At 45.2% G+C, this 24037-nt stretch overlaps 1 protein-coding gene across 1 annotated transcript in view; it reads left to right on the top strand.

Annotated features, from left to right (window-relative positions):
- Nucleotides 1-14646, top strand: part of marco (macrophage receptor with collagenous structure) — a 56479-nt gene extending 41833 nt beyond the window's left edge. Inside the window, exons 9-14 of the mRNA XM_020940862.2 lie at nucleotides 50-85; nucleotides 2148-2228; nucleotides 3373-3399; nucleotides 4346-4402; nucleotides 10077-10241; nucleotides 13041-14646. Coding sequence (XP_020796521.2) covers nucleotides 50-85; nucleotides 2148-2228; nucleotides 3373-3399; nucleotides 4346-4402; nucleotides 10077-10241; nucleotides 13041-13171 — 497 coding nt within the window. The 3' untranslated portion in view covers nucleotides 13172-14646. The remainder of the gene's footprint in view (nucleotides 1-49; nucleotides 86-2147; nucleotides 2229-3372; nucleotides 3400-4345; nucleotides 4403-10076; nucleotides 10242-13040) is intronic.
- Nucleotides 14647-24037: the final 9391 nt, after the last annotated feature.

Genomic DNA, 24037 nt, shown 5'->3' on the forward strand with positions numbered 1-24037 from the left:
GTGTTTTCAAATTATATGTAAATAACTTTTCCCTGTGTTTTGACTGCAGGCCCCAAAGGTGACGCAGGAGAGGCAGGACAAAAAGGTCTGTGCACATTTGTCAAAAGTGTTTTGTCTTAATTTGGTGAGATAATACCTGTTGTAAATATACTGTATTTTTTGGACTATAAGTCGCTCTGGAGTATAAGTCACACCAGACAAAAAAACATAATGAAGAAAAAAAAAACATATTTAAGTCGCACTTTTTGGGTGAAATTTATTTTATAAAATCAGAGACCAGGAACCGACATTTCCTGTTGAAAGTCAAGTTGTAGTAAAAAACAGAGGTGAGGGCTTTCAAGTTGTGAACTGGAGTCAAGTCAGACTTGAGTCACTATTTTTAGGACTTGAGACTTGACTTGATAAAGTGGACTAAGACTTGGGACTCGATTGGGACTTGAAGGTCAGTGACTTGGGACTTGACTCGGACTTGAGAAGCTCTTTTAAATCTGAATTCTTTGTGTTCTGACTGTAAAGATTCACTCTAAGATCTTGTCAATACATGTAAAAAGGAAAATGAACATTTCTACAGCTGTTTGGTTTAAAAATCATATAAATTACAAAAATCAAAGCTTTGATTTAAAGACTTGAAATGGCTCAAAGCGAACGTTTTGGACTTGACTTGGACTTATGGACCAGTGATTTGAGACTCGACTTGGACTTGCCTGTATTTGACCTGTGACTTGACTCGGACTTGAGGTCAAAGACTTGAGACTTACAAAACAAAGACTTGGTCCCACCTCTGGTCATAACAATAGAAGAGAGAACAACAGACTGTTAACGTCACATATGAACAGTTCTTCAGATAAACTATAACATAAACAACAGAACAGAACAAGTTTAACCAAACTCCATCTCACTCCAAATCACTAAATCCATTCAATTCTTCATCCTCGGTGTCACTTCTGAACAACTCGGCCTCGACCTCCGGAGGTAAACAGAGCGACGCAAACTCTTCTGCGTCGCTGTCGTCAGACTCAGCGTCAGTTCCAGTTAGAATTATTGGGTCTTTCTGAATCCCGACAGGATGGTTTCGGTGTCACTGAAGTCCAGGCTTTGTCCATCCGTCCAGTGACTTCAGGAAAGTTTCATGGTTCATCCTCCCGGTGTCACAAGTTTCTCTCTCACTCCGAACTTTCTTTCTGCTGCTCGATTTCCGTTTTCGGCTGAATGTTTCATGACTTGCAGCAGGACAGAGGCTCTTTCTGCAGGAGACATGTGCAACCTTAATCTAAGTCTGCGTCTATGACAGATGAAAGGATAGTTCAGATGAAATCAAACAAACAGCTAAAAGATTGAAGATAGGACATTAAAGCTTCCAAAATACCTTTCCTGTGTCTGTTTTATTCTCTGACCGGAGTAGTGTTTGGATGAAGCGTCCCAGTACACAGTCTTTAGTCCCCCTAGAAATCTCCATCGGCAATCTATCAGTATCAGTGTCACTGAAGTCCAGGCTTTGTCCATCCATCCAGTGACTTCAGGAAAGTTTCATGGTTCATCCTCCCGGTGTCACAAGTTTCTCTCTCACCTCCAAACTTTCTTTCTGCTGCTCGATTTCCGTTTTCAGCTGCAGATTTCACTGACTTGCAGTTTGTAATCTGCAGAATCTGATTTTGTTTCTGGGGGCATTTGTGTTCCGTCTTCTCAGTCGTCTTTATAAGTTTGTTTAAATGTTAAATTGTTCAGTGGTGCAGAAGTAACGGTGCGATCGACTGACATGATACAGACAGGACAGAGGCTCTTTCTGCAGGAGACATGCGCAGTAGAGCCAAGTGACAGTGGTACAGGAGGAACAGGAGCAGCAGATACTCACACACAAGACTAGAACCTCTCCACACTTCACCAAAAACATTTTAATATAGAAGTCGCACCGGAAACACCCAAACCATGAAAAAAGTGACACTTATAGTCCGAAAAATACAGTAATACGTTTTTTTTTAAATTTGTCACATAAAATCTCTGTGTGCATTAGAGGAGTTTTGTCCGTCATGGTACATCACGGTTGCTGATGCCATGATTTTACACCACATTTGTCACATGTGTTTTGTTTTGTGATTTAAATTCAGCCGTGTTCAGTTTGCTCATGTTTTCTGTTGTGGTGTGTGAAGGAGATCCTGGGGTCGCTGGAGTCCCAGGTCCAAAGGGAGACAAGGGCGACACTGGAGACGCCGGACCACCCGGACCACCAGGTAAAACACACCTGACCTAAACCAAAGGTTTGTTTATTATGTTGTTTCCTCCAGAGTCCTGCACGGGTCCATTTGTGGAGACCCGCACCTGCCAACACCCGCCCCCGCGCACTCCAGCACCACCCCCGCACCTGCCCACACCCTCCACCGCACCTGCCCACACCCGCACCCCGCGCAGTCCAGCACCACCCCCGCCCGTTAACCCCAGATTATATCAAAGTTAAATCCGCACCCGCCCGGACCTTTTAATATTCCACCCGTTACTCACCCGTGCTTGTGATAAATCAGGGTCAGCCCATTAGTCCGACTAAACCAGGACTGAACCAGGACTGAATTTATGCCATGTCATTAGTGGATTATAAATATATACACGCTGCAACAGCAGAGCTGATCGCCAGGTCTAAATCAGGACTAAACCAGGTCTAAAGCAGGTCTAAACCAGGAGTAAACAGGTCTAAACCAAGATTGAACCAGGACTAAACCAGGATTTAAGGATTAAACCAGGTCTAAACCAAGAGGTAAGGATTAAAAAGGGTCTAAACCAGGTCTAAACCAGGATTTAACCAGGTCTAAACCAGGACTAAACCAGGACTGAAGGACCAAAATCTAAACTAGGACTAAAACAGGATTTAAGGACTAAACTAGGACTAAACCAGGATTTAAGACTAAACCAGCTCTAAACCAGGACTAAACCAGGACTGAACCAGGAGCACACACTTCGAGTCAATCTCCGCTGATGGTTTTTATGTAATAAAAACACTCAAGTCTCTCTCAGTCTGGTCCATTGTTTGGGGAAAAGTCGGGAGGTGGCTCGTGTTTCCAGGGAAACGGACGACCTGGACACGCGTCAAGTATTTTTCTCCCGTTCGTTGTTCATTTGATTCACGTGACCCGCCCGTGTGTGATCACTACTCGCCCGTAAAATTCCAGAACGTTAAAACCCGCCTTTTTTAGCAACTATTTGCGGATACCCAGGTCTGATTTTGAGGAGGAAACAACAGTTCATTTTGTGTAATACAGGACTTTTAAACAATGAATAAAGCAGACTAATAATAATAATCATTAATAATATATTGTCATAATAAAACATTTTACATTTTAATCTATGAAACAGTTTTAAGAAGTTTTCTGTATTTGTTTTCAGGTCCTGTTGGTCCTCCAGGAATTAACGGTGAACACTTTATGCATTTTTTACGCTTTCTGTACAATATTATAACCACATTTAGAATACATAGATTCTTTTAAGATCTAATCTGTTTTATGTTTAGTGTTTATTTAGTTTCCATCAGCAAAAGTACAAAGCTCAACCTTTATAGAGCTGTAGGTCCTTTTTAGTTTTGTCATTTTATCCGTCGATGGAGTCTAAGGCCTAGTACATATTCGAGTCGTTTTCGTTGTGGATACAGTGTTCTTTCACACTAATCCGATGGAAAACGGCTCCAGAGACGGAACGATCTGGTGCCTCCAGCTCCCACGAATTCATCTACAGTACAGATCTGATCCGGCACCGTGTGGACGCCTGAAAACACTGATACTCTGATGCAGGAGTCTAGTCGCGTCCTTATTGGACCACGTCACCGTGACTTGCTTCTTCCTGATTCTCTTGGTTCGTGACATCGGTCATGTGATGCTATTGCGGAAAACAGTTTAAACAAACCTCGTTGTCGGTCCACGAAAAGACCACGCCACGTTCCTTGGCTCAAAATCGGCCGCTGCAACTTCAGACACGGTGCTGCACTTCGTTGTGACCAGCGTTTCAGACCAGATCTGCACTCAGATGAATTCGTGGGAGCTGGAGGCACCAGATCGTTCCTTCTCTGGAGCCGTTTTCCATCGGATTAGTGTGAATGAACACTGCACCCACAACGAAAACGACTCGAATAAAGACTAGTGTGAACGAATGATGACAGCAGATCAGGACAAAGACCGTTAAGAGCTTTATAAACCAATGAAAGAACTTTAAAATCTACCCCACCAAGAAGAATTTCTCAACAATCTTACATATTATCCACAAAACTAAGATTAATATTGCTTCAATTACTTTGGTCCATCTCTCGCCGTGGCTCTTAAGGGTCTATGAGGCTCTGAGTGTGAGTGTAATGTCTGTGTGAGTGCAGGTACTGCCGGGGAACCTGGACCGAAGGGGGACAAAGGCGACGCCTCGGCCCGCGACAGTAAGTACAGCTACTACTTCAACAACAACAACAACAACAATAAGAGACCTGACCAGCCAAAACCACACATGCTGGGACCAAACAAACAAAGACTGAAGCTGATTTGGGGAAAACGGGAAAAAATAATGCAGAGGACTAAGGCTCTGTTCAAACTGCAGGGCTTAATGCTCAGTTTGTATTTTTTTGCAATGTCGTTCACATTTCCAATTAAATGCGACTTGTTTGTGATCTTCAGTGTGAACTTTAAACGCCCCAAAAGTGTCCCACATGAGCATTGGAGGACACAACGAAGTCACACACTCAGAGTTTACAGAAGTCGCCTAAACGCTGAGATCGTCTCCCAAAATCCGGTCCAGTTGTTGGTAAAATGTTCAGGTTACACGTCCACGGCCGCTTCGTTTGTTTGAGTCTTTATCCTCCTTGTTTTGTCTCGCAGGATCTTTATTTTTCGTTGACGTTGGAGCCAGGATGGACTGTACCCGGGCTCGGACATTTCTTTGCCGATCATTTCAAAAAACGCCTGGTTCCGATAAGACTTGAACACAGCGATCCCCCCAGATATGAATAAAGCTCTCTAACCTCGCTTTCCCTCCATTGACGAGACTCTGAGCCTGACGTGTAGGTGGGATGAATGTGACCTGACCGTTTAGACTGAAGTCGCATGTCAAAAGATCAGATATGTATCGGTTTCAGGAGCACATATCCAAGTGTCCTGGGTCACATTTGAAAAAATTTTAATTAAAAGATCAGATATAGGGGCGAAAAAATCTGATTTGGGTCACTTCAGGCTGCAGTCTGAACGTAACCTTGGATATTTCCTCCTAAAACCGATACATATCCGATCTTTTGACATGCGACTTCAGTCTGAACGGTCAGGTCACATTCATCCCACCTACACGTCAGGCTCAGAGTCTCGTCAATGGAGGGAAAACGAGGTTAAAGAGTGTTTTAATATTTGGGGGGGATCTCTGTATTCAGGACAAATTGGAGGAGTCTTATCGGAATTGGGCGTTTTTTTAAATGACTGCCAAAGAAATGTCCGAGCGCGGCTACAGACGGTTCTGACTCCAACGGCAACGAAAAATAAAGATCCTGCGAGACAAAAACAAGGAGGTCAAAGACTCAAAGAAACGGAGCAACCGTGAACGTGTAACCTGAACATTTTACAACAACAACTGAGTCGGATTTTGGGAGACGAGCCCAGAGTTTAGGCGACTTTCATAAACTCTGAACACGCTCGCTGTGTGTGACGTCGTCGTGTCCTCCGGTGCTCATGCGGGACACTTTTGGGGAGTTTAAAGTTCACACTGGAGATCACAGACAAGTCACGTTTCACCGGAAATGTGAACGACATCGCAAAAAAATCGGATTTCACAAAAAATCCGAATTGAGCCTTAAGCCCTGCAGTCTGAACATAGAGTAAGTGGCCTGGGAAACACTTGAAAAAATCAGATCTGTGTGGTTCAGACTGTCATTAAAAGATCAGATACAGGAGCATAGGGGCGAGAAAATCAGATTTGGATCACTTCAGGCTCACTTCACTAAACTCTTATTTATCTCAGATCAAAGACGTTATGTGTTTTGTTCAGAGAGGAGACGTCTTCTGCGTTTAAGAGACACATGAGCGGACAAATTAACAGCTGTGGTTGGACCGTCCCAAGTTAGATCTGAGGTTTGAGGCCCTTAAGGTCGGATCCCAGAAGGTGCTGAGGTTCAACACTCTAAAGCAGGGGTGGGCAAACTTTCTGGCTCGCGGGCCACATAGGGTCCTAAAGTTTGACTGAAGGGCCGGACAGAAGACAGGACATAACGTGTTAAGAGCTCAGATTCATTGCATCACAGGTGTCAAACATGCGGCCCGGGGGCCAGATCCGGCCCTCCAAGACCTTTAATCTGGCCCTCGGCTGATTTTCTACTAAAATATTTTAATTCTATTTTTTATTAAAATCTTGTTAATTTTCTGTGGTGTTTATCACAGCAGCGTCTCCAGCGTCTCTGTACGTGGCCCCTCCCACCAGAGCAGCACAAATGAAGACTTGTCTCTTTCCAAACGCTCTTAAAGGACGATCGTTTTGACTGTTGACCGTGACACCCTCATCAGAAAAATGTCCAACATGAGAAAAGTGGAGCCGAGTGCAGGATTTTACAACAAAAATTTACTTATTCCTATTTATACAAGTTAATGTTAAACACGTTCATGTTAAAACATTGTGTTATAATTACATTTTTCTTAAAGTTTCAGGTTGTTCATAATATTATAATATTTTGTAAAAGAAAGAGTTCATCAATTCACAAAGATTTCTGTAAAAGATTTGTGTTTCTCTGCACAAATATTTGAACTTATTGTTATTTTTGGGTTTATATGACATGAGTTTTTGATCCGGCCCCTTTGGGATCAAAGTCGGTTGGATACGGCCCCCGGACCAAAATGAGTTTGACACCCCTGCATTACATTCTTATTCACATTTATCTAGGACTTCAGACGCGCTACACGTTTCATCACTGCTGTGAAAGATTCAGAACATAAAACTGTTGAGACCTGTTCCACTGCACAACACGAGTGAATGTATATCGTGAGTTCACCGTTTTCGAATATGACTGGTAACATCTTAAAAACAAAGCTCACGCCAAACAACCACAGACACACACCTGTGAGTGTGATAAAACCTGACTCCAAAATGTTGTACACATCCACAGGTTTCCTTGATCGATTTAAACCAACTCAAACTGGAACCAGTACAGTCTTATATCTTAAGCACCAACTACTTCACTCATGGTCCGAATAACTCCTGTAAGAACACTTTCCCATAAAGCATTGCGGCCAACATAATACGCCGCAACTCAATGTATATATAGTGCGCCATCTACTGGGAAACGCCGGAAATGCATGACAAATAAAACACCAACAAGGTTTATTATTGTAATTTATTCCAGTTCGGATTAAAAGGTTTAAAGGGCCGCATACGGTCCCCGGGCCATAGTTTGCCCACCCCTGCTCTAAAGCCACTGTACGGTCACACTCACTCTGATTGTTTTAGTCCAAACTGTGGAACATTTTTAGCAAAGAAGAAAAATTACATAAGTTTTTTTGTGGTTGGGACACTAACAAATAATCTACTTTTAATAAATTTAATCGTTTAAATCGTCAGTGTTTGCAAAAGTGAATTTTGCCTAAAGAAAGTCATACAGCTCTTTGCACAAATTCAGTTTGGTATGTGTTTGTGACTCAGGAGGGGCATGATTAGTCGACTAATCGATAATTGATCATTAAGAATTTTGTCGATTACGTTCATTTCTAATCGACAAACTGAATGTAGGTTTCTGTGCGTAGATACGAAGCTGCGTTTGACACAAACACTGGAGCTGCAGCCTCACAGTCCAAGTTTGGGCTCTGGCTCCTCCTTGGAGACACTGTACCGCTCAGTGAGAGTGTTTACATGCACATCAGTGTCCCGGTTTCGTCATGCTGCATGTGAACGCAGTTACTGTAACATAAAGAGCTGCGCGAAACCTGCACATATCTGATCTTTGAAAACATCGCGACACACAGAACAGACTCACCTTCAGCATCCACACCCGTCTGTCACAGAAACAACACTCATATTCCACTGAGTCGTGTCCTTTAGTCCGACAGAAGCTGAACTGCATCAGCGCACAAGAGCGTTTTTTTTTTTTCTCTGCTTAGTTTATGCAACTTAGCCATGCGGTTTTAAGTGTTGTTTCTGTGAGACTTGTGCAAAGCTGCATTAAATGTATTAATATGAGTAAGTGAGATTCAGGAGCAGGACCGTGCCTCAACCGCCCTCTCCACTCACCAGCGAACCACAACTCACCTCGACCACGCCTCGAATTTCCCTGAAGCCTGTATAATCCGTGTATCATTCGTTCATTCGTTTTTCAATATAAAACCAAAAATAAGAAAACGAAAAAACAACAGTTTTCTTCGTTATTTGTCTCCAAAACCAAAATGAAAAAAACGGATAACGATTCGTTTTTTCAGTTTTCGATTTTGTGTTTAAATGAAGAATGGAAAAAACGGATAACGGCCGTTTCCCGTTTTATGTGACTTCCGTGACTGCGATGCCGGACTTTTGCACCGGGTACGGACTGAATCAGGACTGATCCAGGTCTGAGACCAGAGCGGGACTGAGACCGGGACAGAGCTGCTCTGGTCCTCCGCGCTCAAGAACCGCGGCTGGTTCCGAGGTGGTGCAAAGCCTCCGACTGACGCATTCACACCAACGAAAATGAATCAAACTAAGAGCTTTTGGTTCAAATGGACCAGGTCCGGGACCAGACCGGGACCAGAGCGCTACTGAGACTGGGACCAGACCGGGACCAGAGCGGGCCTGAGACCGAGACCGAGACAAGACCAGGACCAGACCGGGACCAGACCGGAGGCTCAGAGCCCACGGCAGGGCCGGAGCTCGAAGCTGAGGCTCGGAGTCAAAGCTCGGAGTCAAAGTCTCGAGTCCGGTCTGGTCCCGGTCTGGTCCCGGTCTCAGTCCCGCTCTGGTCTCGGTCTGGTCTCGGACCTGGATCAGTCCCGGTTCAGTCCGTACCCGGTGCAAAAGTCTGGCATCGCAGTCACAGAAGTCATGTAAACGGGAAACGGCCGTTATCTGTTTTTTCCATTCTTCATTTAAACACAAAATCGAAAACTGAAAAAACGAATCGTTATCTGTTTTTTCATTTTGGTTTTGGAGACAAATAACGAAGAAAACTGTTGTTTTTTCGTTTTTTTATTTTTGGTTTTATATTGAAAAACGAATGAACGAATGATACACGGATTCTGTATGTACGTAGCAGCCTTTCCCATCATCTCAGTTTGTCTCGGCGAACTCGACCCCACCCTCCCACACCCTACTTTGTTCGTCTTTTAGTCACAAGCGGGGTCCTGTCCCGGCTGGGCCAACTGAAGACTGAGACGGAGCCCCAGTCTAGAGTCTCAACCCAGACATCTCCTCCCCGCTTCGTACATTATCAATAAACTTCTTCGCACTATGTTGTTGTTGACGTGGTCCTACTAGTGAAACACGTTATAACGTCAAACGGGCTGGTAACACTTTATAATAACTACACCTTATTTAGCCTTAATAAAGCATGAACAAAGACTTAATTAATAATGATTCACGCTTAGTAACTACTTAATTACTACCTTAATTAGCACTTGCACTTAATTTGCCTGTGCTGTAAATAGTTACTCATAATTATTTCATACTTAATTACTCATGAATTAACCATTTGAGCATTTATTAATGATTAGTAAGCCATGAGAGAATGATTTACTAATAATGCAATGATCATTCAGGCGGCTGTTATCTGTTAGTTAAGTCTTTTCTAAAGTGAAGACGAATTACGCTTTATTAAGCATTTACTAAGCGTGAATCATTCTTAATTAAGTCTTTGTTCATGCTTTATTAAGGCTTAGTAAGGTGTAGTATGTTATGGTTTATATGTCGTAAAGTTGAGTTTATTTATACAGATTAGTAATAGTAGTAATAATTATGATACTTATTATATATTTAAAAAAAACATGAATGATTAATCGAAAATTGATCGTTAATTCTCCCGATGATCGATTAAGAAAATTTCATCGAACGCCCGTCTCTAATTGTGACTTCTTCTGTGTGTGTGTGTGTGTGTGTGTGTGTGTGTGTGTGTGTGTGTACAGTGAACGTGCGGCTGGTGCCCGGGCCGTCTCGTGGTCGTGTGGAGGTGAGGTACAGCGGTGTGTGGGGGACGGTCTGTGACGATAACTTCGACAGAGTGGACGGGAAGGTGATCTGCAGGATGTTGGGATATCAGAGTGTTCTGACCACCTTCTCGGCTACTGCAGGTAAACACACCGAGCGCTCTGTCGTCGTCCTCACGATGCAACACCGACTCTGTTCTGCTCTGAGCCGTGTTTTAAAGAGCAGCCGTACAAACAGGCAGTGAACACGGGACAACTCTGACTCCTATTCAGTTCACAGTGAAAAACTATCACCCGTCTCTGAAACTGTTTATCTTAGCTTTGTGTGTGTTTATTATACTTAAAATTTTATATAAATTATAAATTTTGATTGAGTAAGTAATAATAAAGCAAAATATAGATCTGTTATGGTGAACCAAGTAATAGTTTGCACCATTTAAAGCAGGAGTGTCCAAACTTTTTTCATCAAGAGCCGCATATGTAAACACAGATGAAGCAGAGGACTGTAGACTGGTGCTCTACACAGTGAATAATTAAAGTATGTGCATGTTTAACATGTTAGAATGAATAAAGACTGTGGCTCATTCTAAGATCCTTAAAAACACACACTAAATATTAAACATTAGTTTTATCAAGGTAAATTTTCAAAAAACTTGCAGTAAAAAGTTAATTTGTAATTTATGCAAAGTAATTTGGGCCAATTCACAAGGAAGCCTGAGGGCCATAGTTTGGACATGCCTGATTTAAAGGTTGTATAGAGGATTTTCCAAGGAATGAGAAATCCAGCGACTGTTTGTCCTGTTTGACCCGCCTCCCCCACAGCTCCCAACGTAAAAACACCTCCTCCCGCCTCCTCCTTACGCCAGAAACAGGTTTGTTTCTAGAAAACAAGTGCTCATCGCTGCAAATGACTTGTAAACAACTAACTACAGTGTTGGTTAGGCAAGGTGGAGAAGTGAGGAGCGGGGAGGGGGTGCAGAGAGGGGTGCACGGAGATTCCATGCGAATAAACTTGCTACTACTACAACACGCAGCAGCAAGCGGACTCTTTCTTTGCATTGAATATTACGTTTTCAGACATAGGATATCGCTTTCGTGTCCTGAAAAACGTTTGTGTAGCTCTTGGAAATAAAGTACGTTTTCATAATAAGCAGAAGTTTCCTGTCCAGGAGTAATTTGTGGACCAGTGCGTCAGTCTTTAGACCCTGCGTCTGCTTCAGTCGCGCCATCGACTGAAGAGATGAATCTCCAAGAATCACCTTAGTTTGGCTTCGCTGCTTTTCCCCTTGTCTTCTTCTTTCAGCGACCTCAAAAACGGACTTTCTTTTGCGGCGAACTGCTCCTGGATTCTTGTCGCCATTGCAACAAACTTTGTGCGAACTGCGAGGAAGATATAGGTCAAAAAAAGCCGCTAAGAACTGTTGCGTTGGTGGAGTAAACAGCGTCTGTGCGTCTTGCGTCTGTGGACTGCGTGACAGACGTACGTAAACCACGTACCGGCGGCGCAGGCAAGTCAGTTACACTAGAAACGTAGGGAGTTTGATTGACAGCCTGTCAGCTCACAGATAACGAGGCAGTGTCGTTATCTATTGGCAAATGTTTAGCCCCACCACGTCCAGAGTTGATGAATTTTTATTCTCTTTTTTTTGGTCATCATAATTACAAGGCTACTGCATCTATAATCTATCATTGACAACTTGAAACAAAAAAAAAATCCTCCATACAACCTTTTAAAGTGTGCCTTGGTAAATGTGTGAAGAATGTTCATGTGATTGAGCTCTGCACAAATTGACCCGTTCACACGTTTTAACCCTCACGCTCTCCTCGGGGTCACATAGACCAGAAGAAAGATTTCTTTTTTCCTTCCCGCTCTCATGGGTCAGTCACACCCATAAATGAAGAAAAGAAAAATACATTTCTGGGTCTGATTGACCCGCCCCAAGAGAGCGGGAAGGAAAAAAAAAGTTCTGTCGAGTCTATGTGACCCCGAGGTTAAAGCGGACCCTTCTGTGGCATAAACAGACTTGTAGCTTTAAAATATCTGGTGCTATAATGTAAATCTGTTCAAAGCCAAACTTAAAACCTACTTATTTAGAACGGCTTTTAACACTTTTAACACTAATGGTGTAATGTGCTTTGTTGACCTGTTTGTATGATGTTTATTGTTTTTTATCTTGTTTTAATGTTGTACAGCACTTTGCTCGTTGGAAGGTGCTATAGACAAGTTTCATTGTTGACAAAAGCGCGCGTTGCATGCTGGGAATTATTTTGGTCGGCAGCAAGAAACACTAATTCAACATGATGGACGGAGCGAGAAAGCACGTAAAGGGTATTGATCCCTGGTTATTTATCCACTCTAACGGCAGAGGACCCAAGACCATTTGACCAGAAATTGGTCATAAGCATCGACGGACGACAAATCACCCTTTTCAACCCCGACAAAAGGTGGAACCAAACCAAATTTCTGGTCAGAATCGCCAACTACCTGGACAAATATTCACTTGGGCGACATCCACAATGACTTGGTGGAAACTCCTGGGCCATTCACAGCAGAAAAGATGAAAACCTCCAAGAGTCTCGATGTGTTGTTGAACTTGTTGGAGTCCACGGTTTGTTAGGATCTTCTACGTTTGCTCTGCGAATGTTTGAAAGTCGTTTAATTCACCGTTAGCGGTTCTTTTCACTCAGAATACGAAAAAGACATTTTCCTTCTTCCGTGCTTCTATTTGTGCATCCGATAATGCAGCAGGAATTTACCATTATCAGGGATAAATACGCGAGGTTACACACTGTGTTTGACGCTACCGTGTTTCTTGCCTCCGACCAAAATATTTCCCAGCAGCAACGCGGGCTTTTAATAACAATGACGTCAACTGAAACTCGAATATAGAAATAAAGTTTGATTGATTGATTGAAACCGAGTTGTTTAATGTTCCTCTTCAGGCACCGGGAGGATCTGGCTGGACGAGCTCAGGTGCACAGGAACCGAGGCGGACGTCTTTAACTGTCCCCACGCTGGAATCGGCACCAATAACTGCGGTCACAGCGAGGACGTCGGGGTGCAGTGTGTGTGAAAACCATGTCAGGGTTCTTCGTCTGACCCTTTCAGAATCACCCGGGCTCGTTATAATGACCAGAATCATGTTTTTATTCACGCACAAATGTCTGTAGAGTCCAACCCTCAGCGTCTTTACTCACTAACGTCACCGCCGCTTCACTCACCAAAAACTCTTCAACAAATCCTGAAAGATAAACTGAGTCTCCGTTCAGACTGCAGCCTCGACTCACACAAATCTGATTTTTTCAACCCTGTATCTGATCTTTTAATGCCGGACTTTTGGGTCGCATACGGACTGAACCAGGACTGAACCAGGTCTAAACCGTTTTCAGTTCCCCGTCTCAGTCCTGGTCTCAGTCCTGGTCCCGGTCTCAGTCCTGGTCCCAGTCCTGGTCCTGGTCCTGGTCTTGGTCTGGTCTTGGCCTCAGTCCCGGGCTGGTCCTGGTCTCAGTCCTGGTCCTGTTTCCGGTCTTAGTCCTGGTCTGGTCCCAGTCTGGTCTTGGCCCCAGTCCCGGGCTGGTCTCGGTCTGGCCCCAGTCCCAGTCTCAGTCCTGGTCTTAGTCTTGGTCTGGTCCCAGTCTAAGTCCTGGTCTCAGTTCCGGTCTGGTCCTGTTCTGGTCCCGGTCTGGTCTTGGCCTCAGTCTCGGGCTGGTCCTGGTCTCAGTCCTGGTCTCAGTTCTGTTCTGGTCCTGGTCTGGTCTTGGCCTCAGTCCCTGTCTGGTCTCGGTCTGGCCCCAGTCTCAGTCCTGGTCTCAGTCCTGGTCCTGGTCCCAGTCTAAGTCCTGGTCTCAGTCCCGGTCTGTTCTTGGCCTCAGTCCCGGTCTGGTCCTGGTCTCAGTCCTGGTCCTGTTTCCAGGTCTCAGTCCCATCTCAGTCCTGGTCTCTGTCCTGGTCTGGTCCCAGTCTTAATCCTGGTCTCAGTCCTGATCCTGTTTCTGGTCTCAGTCCCGGTCTCAGTCCTGGTCCTGGTCCCAGTCTAAGTCCTGGTGTCAGTCCCGGTCTGGTCCTGTTCTGGTCCCGATCTGTTCTTGGCCTCAGTCCCTGGCTGGTCCTGGTCTCAGTCCTGGTCCCAGTCCTGGTCTCAGTCCTGGTCCTGTTTCCAGTCTTAGTTCTGGTCTGGTCTTGGCCCTAAGTCCCGGTCTGGTCTCAGTCTGGACCCAGTCTCAGTCTCAGTTCCGGTCTTAGTCTCAGTCTGGTCCCAGTCTTAGTCCTGGTCTCAGTCCCGGTCTGGTCCTTCAGTCTGAACGGAGCTTTTCTAAGTTTTCTGGTGGAGATGTCTTCTGCTTTTTGTTTCATTATACACAAATGTTCCTCAGTATGGCATTAAACTGATCTATGTTACATTTATACAGTTACAGATATTATTTTGTTTTTTTGTTTTCTGATATTTCATCCAAATATCCAACGAGGGCTGAAATGTTTTTGAATAAAATGTCCAAGTGCAATCATGATGTGAAATAGATTTACAATAAAAAAAAAAAAAACTACTGATTTTTTTGAGCTGGTAAAATGTTGTTTCCTCATCACAAACAGACCTGGTTTAGTTCTGTTTAGTCCTGGTTTAAAGTTGGTTTAGTCCTGGTTTTAGACCTGGTTTAGTCCTGGTTTAGTCCTTTTGTTGTCCTGGTTTAAACTTGGTTTAGACCTGGTTTAGTCCTGGTTTAGTCCTGGTTTAGTCCTGGTTTAGACCTGGTTTAGTCCTGTTTTAGTCCTGGTTTAGACCTGGTTTAGTCCTGTTGTAGTCCTGGTTTAGACTGGTTTAGACCTAGTTTAGTCCTGGCTTAGTCCTGGTTTAGTCCTGATTTAGACTTGGTCTAGTCATGGTTTAGTTCTGGTTTAGTCCTGGTGTAGTCCTGGTGTAGTCCTGGTGTAGTCCTGGTTTAGTCCTGGTGTAGTCCTGGTATAGTCCTGGTGTAGTCCTGGTATAGTCCTGGTTTAGTCCTGGTGTAGTCCTGGTGTAGTCCTGGTATAGTCTTGGTTTAGTTCTGGTGTAGTCCTGGTTTAGTCCTGGTTTAGTCCTGGTTTAGTCCTGGTTAGTCCTGGTTTAGTCCTGGTTTAGTCCTGGTGTAGTCCTGGTTTAGTCCTGGTTTAGTCCTGGTTTAGTCCTGTTTTAAATCCTGGTTTTAGACCTGGTTTAGTCCTGTAGTCCTGGTTTAGTCCTGGTTTTAGTCCTGGTTTAGTCCTGTAGTCCTGGTTTAGTCCTGGTGTAGTCCTGGTTTAGTCCTGGTTTAGTTAGTCCTGGTTTTAGTCCTGGTTTAGTCCTGGTTTAGTCCTGGTTTAGTCCTGGTTTAGTCCTTGTTTAGTCCTGGTTTAGACCTGTTTCAGTCCTGGTTCAGTCCTAGTTTAAACCTGGTTTAATCCTGATTTAGGCCTGGTTTAGACCTTGTGTAGTCCTGGTTTAGTCCTGATTTAATCCTGGTTTTAGACCTGGTTTAGACCTTGTGTAGTCCTGGTTTAGTCCTGATTTAATCCTGGTTTTAGACCTGGTTTAGTCCTGGTGTAGTTTTGGTTTAGACTTGATTTAGTCCTGGTTTAGTTAATAACAAGATTTTGCATTAAAAATTAAAATAAAAAATTACATAAAATATTACAGAATTTTTCTGAACTGGCTTTTTATGTTTGAGGGCTTATTTTTTTTATTTATTTATTTATTTTTTTTAAAGTAGGCAGGTGTCAGTCATGAATCTTGTTCCAGACTTTAAAAATCCCACTTCTGCTTTTAAGACAAATTCCAGGTTCGGTTTGTGCAGAGACGATGAATAACTTTAAACGTGTCTCGTTTTTCTTCGTGCCGTCGTTTTTTTGTGGTCGTATTTCGGCGTCGTTTGGAGATTGTTCACGTCCTGATTGGTCTCGGTTCTCGGGAGCGTCGAGTCTCCGCGGGCTGCAGGAGTTGGACTTGATTGACAGGCGTCGTGCTGGGGACAGAGCCACGCTAATGACGTTCTCCGCTGGAACCCTTCACACCCGCTGAATCAAAACACGCCTCTGTTTGTGCGGATAATCGGAAATATATTGAAATAAAGAGACGGTGACACTCGCTTCTCAAAGTTCTAACCGTCGATTCTGTTAAATAAACTTTTTGGAGCTGTTAGATTTTTATTATTTTTATCATTTCGTCTTTATTCTGCACCATTTTTAAAACAGACAAGGACGGTGACAATACAAAAACAATAAACATTTATGATTTATGATTTAAAGGTTGTATGGAGGATTTTTTTTTGTTTCAAATTGTCAGTGATAGATTATAGATGCAGTCGCCTTGTAATTATGATGACCAAAAAAAAGAGAATAAAAATTCATCAACTCTGGACGTGGTGGGGCTAAACATTTGCCAATAGATAACGACACTGCCTCGTTATCTGTGAGCTGACAGGCTGTCAATCAAACTCCCTACGTTTCTAGTGTAACTGACTTGCCTGCGCCGCCGGTACGTGGTTTACGTACGACTGTCACGCAGTCCACAGACGCAAGACGCACAGACGCTGTTTACTCCACCAACGCAACAGTTCTTAGCGGCTTTTTTTGACCTATATCTTCCTCGCAGTTCGCACAAAGTTTGTTGCAATGGCGACAAGAATCCAGGAGCAGTTCGCCGCAAAACAAAGTCCGTTTTTGAGGTCGCTGAAAGAAGAAGACAAGGGGAAAAGCAGCGAAGCCCAAACTAAGGTGATTCTTGAAGATTCATTCCAGCGATGGCGCGACTGAAGCAGACGAAGGGTCTAAAGACTGACGCACTGGTCCACAAATTACTCCTGGACAGGAAACTTCTGCTTATTATGAAAACGTACTTTATTTCCAAGAGCGAGACAAACATTTTTCAGGACACGAAAGCGATATCCTATGTCTGAAAACGTAATTTTCAAGGCAAAGAAAGAGTCCGCTTGCTGCTGCGTGTTGTAGTTAGTTCATTCGCACTGAATCTCCGCGCACCTTCTCTTCTCTGCTCCCCTTTCCTGCTCCTGTCACCCGCTGCCCGATCTCCACTCTTCCCCCCTGCTCCTCACTTCTCCGTCTTGCCTAACCAACACTGTAGTTAGTTGTTTACAAGTCATGTGCAGCACCGGCTGTAAACAAACCTGTTTCTGGCGTAAGGAGGAGGAGGGAGGAGGTGTTTCTACGTAGGAGCTGTAGGGGAGGGAGGTGGTTTCACGCATGCGCAACATTTGAAAAAGGACAAACAGTCGCTGGATTTCTCGTTCCTTGGAAAATCCTCTATACAACCTTTAAGACCGCACCAGTGTCTCTAAATATACATGCATCCTGAATCTTCCGGTCATCGTGCAATCCACACTGGGAAGGAAAAAGTGTCAAAGTTGATCTTTTCAAGTCTTTTGAACCATATCGCTTTTGTTTCTGGTTCTGATATTGTCATATTTTAGTTTTGTGTGGTTGTTGGATCCTAACAGCGGAAAACGGCTCGAGAAATTTGTTTGCGAATTCCATAAATGCAAAAGTGAATCAGATGTGTGTGACTCAAACCTCTGTTCAAACTGTTTCTCTTCCCGAGGGAATTGAAAAATAGTGAAAAGTGAAGGTGATGGGCAGGATTGATCCACGGGAAGAACCAAAAAAGAAACGTTTGACTGATTAAATCATCCTGAGTTTGAAGAGAACATTTTGTATGTGGAGCCGCTGGTACAGAGATGAGTCTGGATTCGTCCAGGCAAGTTTTGTCTGGTGTGTTTTTTTTCTAAAGGTTCAGTGCGCGTCCAGAAAGAAGCACAAAAAATCCGTGTATCATTCGTTCATTCGTTTTTCAATATAAAACCAAAAATAAGAAAACGAAAAAAAACAACAGTTTTCTTCATTATTTGTCTCCAAAACCAAAATGAAAAAACGGATAACGATTCGTTTTTTCAGTTTTCGATTTTAGTGTTTAAATGAAGAATGGAAAAAACGGATAACGGCCGTTTCCCGTTTACATGACTTCTGTGACTGCGATGCCGAACTTTTGCACCGCGTACGGACTGAACCAGGACTGATCCAGGTCTGAGACCAGAGCGGGACTGAGACTGGGACCAGACCGGGACCAGAGCGGGACTGAGACCGGGATCAGACCGGGATCAGAGCGGGACTGAGACCGGGACCAGACCAGGACCAGACCGGACTCCGAGCTTTGACTCCGAGCCTCCACGAGGTCCGAGCCTCAGCTTCGAGCTCCGGCCCTGCCGTGGGCTCTGAGCCTCCGGCTCTGGTCCCGGTCTGGTCCCTCGGTCTCGGTCTCAGGCCCGCTCTGGTCCCGGTCTGGTCCCAGTCTCAGTAGGGCTCTGGTCCCGGTCTGGTCCCGGACCTGGTCCATTTGAACCAAAAGCTCTTAGTTCGGTTCATTTTCATTGGTGTGAATGCGTCAGTCGGAGGCTTTGCTCCACCTCGGAACCAGCCACGGTTCTTGAGTGCGGAGGACCAGAGCAGCTCTGTCCCGGTCTCAGTCCTGCTCTGGTCCGCTCTGGTCCCGGTCTGGTCCCGGTCTCAGTCCCGCTCTGGTCCCGGTCTGGTCCCGGTCTAAGTCCCGCTCTGGTCTCGGACCTGGATCCGTCCTGGTTCAGTCCGTATGCGGTGCAAAAGTTCGGCATCGCAGTCACTGAAGTCATGTAAACGGGAAACGGCCGTTATCTGTTTTTTCCATTCTTCATTTAAACACAAAATCGAAAACTGAAAAAACGAATCGTCCATTTATTTCAACAAAGTAACTGTAATCCAATTACCACTCACTGAAACAGTAACTGTAACTGAATACAGTTTATACTCTGATTACTTAACTCCAGGACATGTAATCTGTTACTCCCCGACATCACGTATCTGTATGAATAAGCATTGACCTTTGACCCCCGGTAATAGCGCAGGTCTGATTGCAGCGGCGGCGGCGGCGGCGGCGTCCGTGTATTAAAGATGAGAGTGATTGATCTGAGGGCAGCGAGCGGCAGATAAGATGAAACATTAGTCAAATGAAAGGTGTTTTTAATCAGAGGCTGGAGCCGCGACTAATGAAGAGCCCCTTTAGGATTCAGAGCCACACTTTAATCTCACGGCGGACGGACGAGGAGGAGAGGAGGAGAGGGTCTGCGGCGGCGGCGGCGGCGGAACACGGACGACGGAAACGCGGCGTCTGAAAAGTCCAGAGCGAAAACGTTTAAAAGTGGAAGTTGAAGGTTTCTAATGTCGTTTCCTCGTCAAAAACAGACCCGGAGTTTGTGTTTTGTTTCGTTCACACTTGTTTTAACGCACATTTTGGCCGAGCTCTTCTCTCAAACACTCTGTTCCACCTTGTGATGTCATCTGGTGATACACGATACGCTCCTACTGTGTTTTTAAACTCCACGCGCCTTCATCTAGAATCCATTTTGGATCATTTCTAACCTTGGAATTGCCGATCTCTGCTGAAATAAAAGTAAAAAACATAAGAGCTGTTCACTTGAAATCTAACACTTCATGACATCACAAGGTGGAACAGAGCGTTTTGAGCTTTGGAGATGTAAACAGACTCATAATAAAGAAATACTCAAACATGTGTGAATGAAACAAAACAAATCTGTGTGTCATTCGGTCATTTGTTTTTCAAAATAAAATCAAAAATAAGAAAATGAAGAAACATTATTTGTCTCCAAAACCAAAATGAAAAAACAGATAATGATTTGATTTTTCAGTTTTCGATTTTGTGTTTAAATAAATAATAGAAAAAATGGATAAAGACTGTTTCCCGTTTCCGTGACTTAAACTGTGATGCCGGACTGAACCAGGACTAAACCAGGACTAAACCAGGACTAAACCAGGACTAAACCAGGACTAAACCAGGACTAAACCAGGACTAAACCAGGACTAAACCAGGACTAAACCAGGACTGAACTCTGTGGAGCTCTGTGCCGGTCACCCAACGGTTTACCTGGCGATCAGTCCTGGTTTAGTCCTGGTTCAGTCCTGGGTTTAAGTCCTGGTTCTTCTTGGTTCAAGTCCTGGGTTTCAGTCCTGTTTCAGTCCTGGTTTAGTCCTGTTTTAGTCCTGTTCAGTCCTGGTTTTAGTCCTGGTTCAGTCCTGGTTTTAGACCTGGTTTTAGTCCTGATTTTAGTCCTGGTCCTGGTTTTAGTCCTGGTTTTAGTCCTGGTTTTAGTCCTGGTTTTAGTCCTGGTTTTAGACCTGGTTTTAGTCCTGGTTTTAGTCCTGGTTTAGTCCTGTTTCAGTCCTGGTTTAGTCCTAGTCCTGTTTAGTCCTGGTTCAGTCCTGGTTTAGTCCTGGTTTTAGTCCTGGTTTCAGTCCTGGTTTAGTCCTGGTTCAGACCTGGTTTTAGACCTGGTTTTAGTCCTGATTTTAGTCCTGGTTTGACACAAAATGTGAAAACAGAAAAATCCCTCTGTGTAATCCATTTATTTCAACAAAGTAACTGTAATCCAATTACCGCTCACTTTATATTTTAATTTTAATACAGAAGTCACACCGGAGAATAAGTCGCAGGAAACACACAAACCATGAAAAAAAGTGCGACTTATAGTCCAAACATTACGGTAATCGAATCTGAAGTTCAAACCCATTTGTTTGGTAGATAATTGCTTTTTTTTTTTTTTTTTTTTCTTGTATTAGAAGTGCAGTTCAGGGTCGTGTTGTGTTCAGTGACGTCACAGTAAAAATTGGAGCTGCAGGTTTAAAACAAAAGTCTGTTTTTTCTCTCATTCAGCAGAGATCTTCTTAATGGCTGTGAACAATCGTCTCGTTATATTCATTTCATTTTTAAACCTTGCTACAGTAAAAGTACAACATGTTCCGCTCGGTGCCCTTGGATGACGAACGCTGCTCTGTTTTATGACACAAACTGCAGAAGCTCCGGAAGATTCCCAGAATAAAACGATCAGATAAAGATAACATTTATAAACGGATAATACAAAAGCTTCGGTTACACTCACAGACTCTCAGAAAGTCTCTGCTAAACAGGCCGTGTGTCATTAGTTCATTCATTTTTCAATATAAAATCAAAAATAAGAAAACGAAAAAACAACAGTTTTCTTCATTATTTGTCTCCAAAACCAAAATGAAAAAAACGGATAATGATTCATTTTTTCAGTTTTCGATTTAGTGTTTAAATGAAAAATGGAAAAAACGGATAACGACCATTTCCCGTTTAAGTGACTTCAGTGACTGCGATGCCGGACTTTTGCACCGCATACGGACTGAACCAGGACTGATCCAGGTCCGGGACCAGAGCGGGACCAGAGCGGACTCCAAGTTTTGACTCCGAGCCTCCGCGGGGTCCAAGCCTCAGCTTCGAGCTCCCGCCCTGCCGTGGGCTCTGAGCCTCTGGTCCCGGCCTGGTCTCGGTCTCAGCTCTGGTCTGGTCCCGGTCTCAGCTCTGGTCTGGTCCCAGTCTCAGTCCCGCTCTGGTCCCGGACCTGGATGCCGTTTCCCGTTTACGTGACTTCCGTGACTGCGATGCTGTTTGCTCTGACCACTAACCAGATCCAGGTGAACCACGGGACTGGATCCATTTGGTGCACCAACTACTGTCCTGTGTGGCACCTTGAGACCGGGACCAGACCGGGACTGAGACTGAGACCAGGCCAGGCTGGGACTAGACCAGAGGTCACAGTCTCCGGTCTGGTCCATCAGTCACGGTCCATCAGAGCCCACGGCAGGGCCAGGACTGGAAGCTGGGGCTCGGACCCTGCGGAGGCTCAGAGTCAAAGCTGCTCTGGTCCCGGCCTGGTCTCGGTTCAGTCCCGGTCTGGTCCCGGCCTGGTCTCGGTTCAGTCCCGGTCTGGTCCCGGCCTGGTCTCGGTTCAGTCCCGGTCTGGTCCCGGTCTGGTCTCGGTTCAGTCCGTACACGATGCAACAGTCCAGCATCACAGTCACTGAAGTCACGTAAACAAGAAACGTCGTTATCCGTTTTTTCCATTTTTCATTTAAACACAAAATCGAAAACTGAAAAAATGAATCATTATCTGTTTTTTCATTTTGGTTTTGGAGACAAATAATGAAGAAAATGAGTGTTTTTTCATTTTCTTATTTTTGGTTTTATATTGAAAAACGAATGAACGAATGAACCACGGACTGAATCGGAAGAAAATCAAACGCAGGATCAGCCAACAATAAAATATCCTCATTAATGTTCAATAATGATCACGAATGTATTTAGTCATTTATAAATAATGTTTATTGACTCGGGACTTTTAAACATGGGATAAAAAAAGTCTGGGAAACACTGGTGTAAACGAATAAAACTGCAGAGGAATGAAGCCGTCATTACTGAGTGACACTTACTTCCTCTCCTCTCCTCCTTTCCTCTCCTCCTCTCCTCTCCTCTCCTCTCCTCCTTTCCTCTCCTCCTCCTTTCCTCTCCTCCTCTCTCTCCTCCTCTCCTCTCCTCCTTCTCCTCCTCTCCTCTCCTTTCCCTCTCCTCCTCTCCTTTCCTCTCCTCCTTCCTCTCCTCCTCTCTCTCCTTCCTCCTCTCCTCCTCTCCTCTCCTCTCCTCCTCTCCTCTCTCTCCTCTCTCCTCTCCTCCTCTCTCTCTCCTTCTCCTCCTCCTCTCTCTCCTCCTCCTCCTCCTCTCCTCCTCTCCTCCTCTTCTCCTCCTCCTCCTCTCTCTCCTCTCCTTCTCCTCTCCTCTCCTCCTCCTCTCCTCTCCTCCCTCTTCTTTCTCCTCCTCTCCTCCTCCTCTCCTCTCCTCCTCCTCTCCTCTCCTTCCTCCTCTCCTCTCCTCTCCTCCTCCTCTCCTCCTCCTCTCCTCCTTTCCTCTCCTCTCCTCCTTTCCTCTCCTCCTCTCCTCTCTCTCCTCTCTCCTCCTCTCCTCCTCTCCTCTCCTCCTTTCCTCTCCTTTCCTCTCCTCCTCCTCTCCTCCTTCCTCTCCTCTCCTCTCTCCTCTCTCCTCCTCTCTCTCTCCTCCTCTCCTCTCCTCCTCTCCTCTCCTCCTCCTCCTCTCTCCTCCTCTCCTCTCTCCTCCTTTCCTCTCTCCTCCTCTCTCCCTCCTCTCCTCCTTTCCTCTCCTCTCTCTCTCCTCCTCCTTTCCTCTCCTCTCCTCTCCTCCTCTCCTCCTTTCCTCCTCTCCTCCTCTCCTCTCCTCCTCCTCTCCTCCTCTCCTCCTCCTCTCCTCCTCTCCTCTCCTCCTCCTCTCCTCTCCTCCTCCTCTCCTCTCCCTCCTCTCCTCCTCTCCTCCTCCCTCCTCTCCTCTCTCTCCTCCTCTCCTCTCCTCCTCCTTCCTCCTCTCCTCCTCCTCTCCTCTCCTCCTCTCCTCCTCCTCTCCTCCTCCTCCTTTCCTCTCTCCTCCTCCTCCTTCTCCTCTCCTCTCCTTTCCTTTCCTCTCCTCTCCTCTCCTCCTCCTCTCCTCTCCTCCTCTCCTCCTCCTCCTTTCCTCCTTCCTCTCCTCCTTCCTCTCCTCCTCTTCCTCTCCTCTCCTCCTTTCCTTTCCTCTCCTCTCCTCTCCTCTCCTCTCCTCCTTTCCTCTCCCTCCATCCTCGTCGTGTCACCGGGGAGTCGAGGTGTCAGACGTGGCATATTAAACACGCTCCGGTGTCATTAGCATGCGCGCGCCCCCCCCGTTCATAAACACGGGCGGCTCGAGCGCGCGGCGGTTCGTTAGCCCGCCCCCGTCTGGGTCAAACGCCGGCGCCCCGACCCCGCCCCCTCCGCGCGCGCGATGGGGACGTTAAATAAATGATGGGCGCTTAATGAGGTGCCCCGTCTGTCCCCTGACCCCGGTGCTGCCGCGGCGGCGCCGCGGGGATACGAATGAGAAGAGAAGAAGAGAAGAGGCGCGAGCGGCGACGGAGAGAGAGAGTCACGCAGATGGTAAAGAGCCAGGTTAGGTTCCTGGTTCAGTCCTGGTGTAGTCCTGGTTTAGTCCTGGTTTAGTCCTGGTTTAGTCCTGGTTTAGTCCTGGTTTAGTCCTGGTTTAGTCCTC

This window comes from Boleophthalmus pectinirostris, unplaced genomic scaffold (genome assembly GCF_026225935.1).
Source record: "Boleophthalmus pectinirostris isolate CB_2022bp ecotype Guang Dong unplaced genomic scaffold, ASM2622593v1 HiC_scaffold_1, whole genome shotgun sequence".
In the NCBI taxonomy this organism is placed as follows: Eukaryota; Metazoa; Chordata; class Actinopteri; order Gobiiformes; family Gobiidae; genus Boleophthalmus; species Boleophthalmus pectinirostris.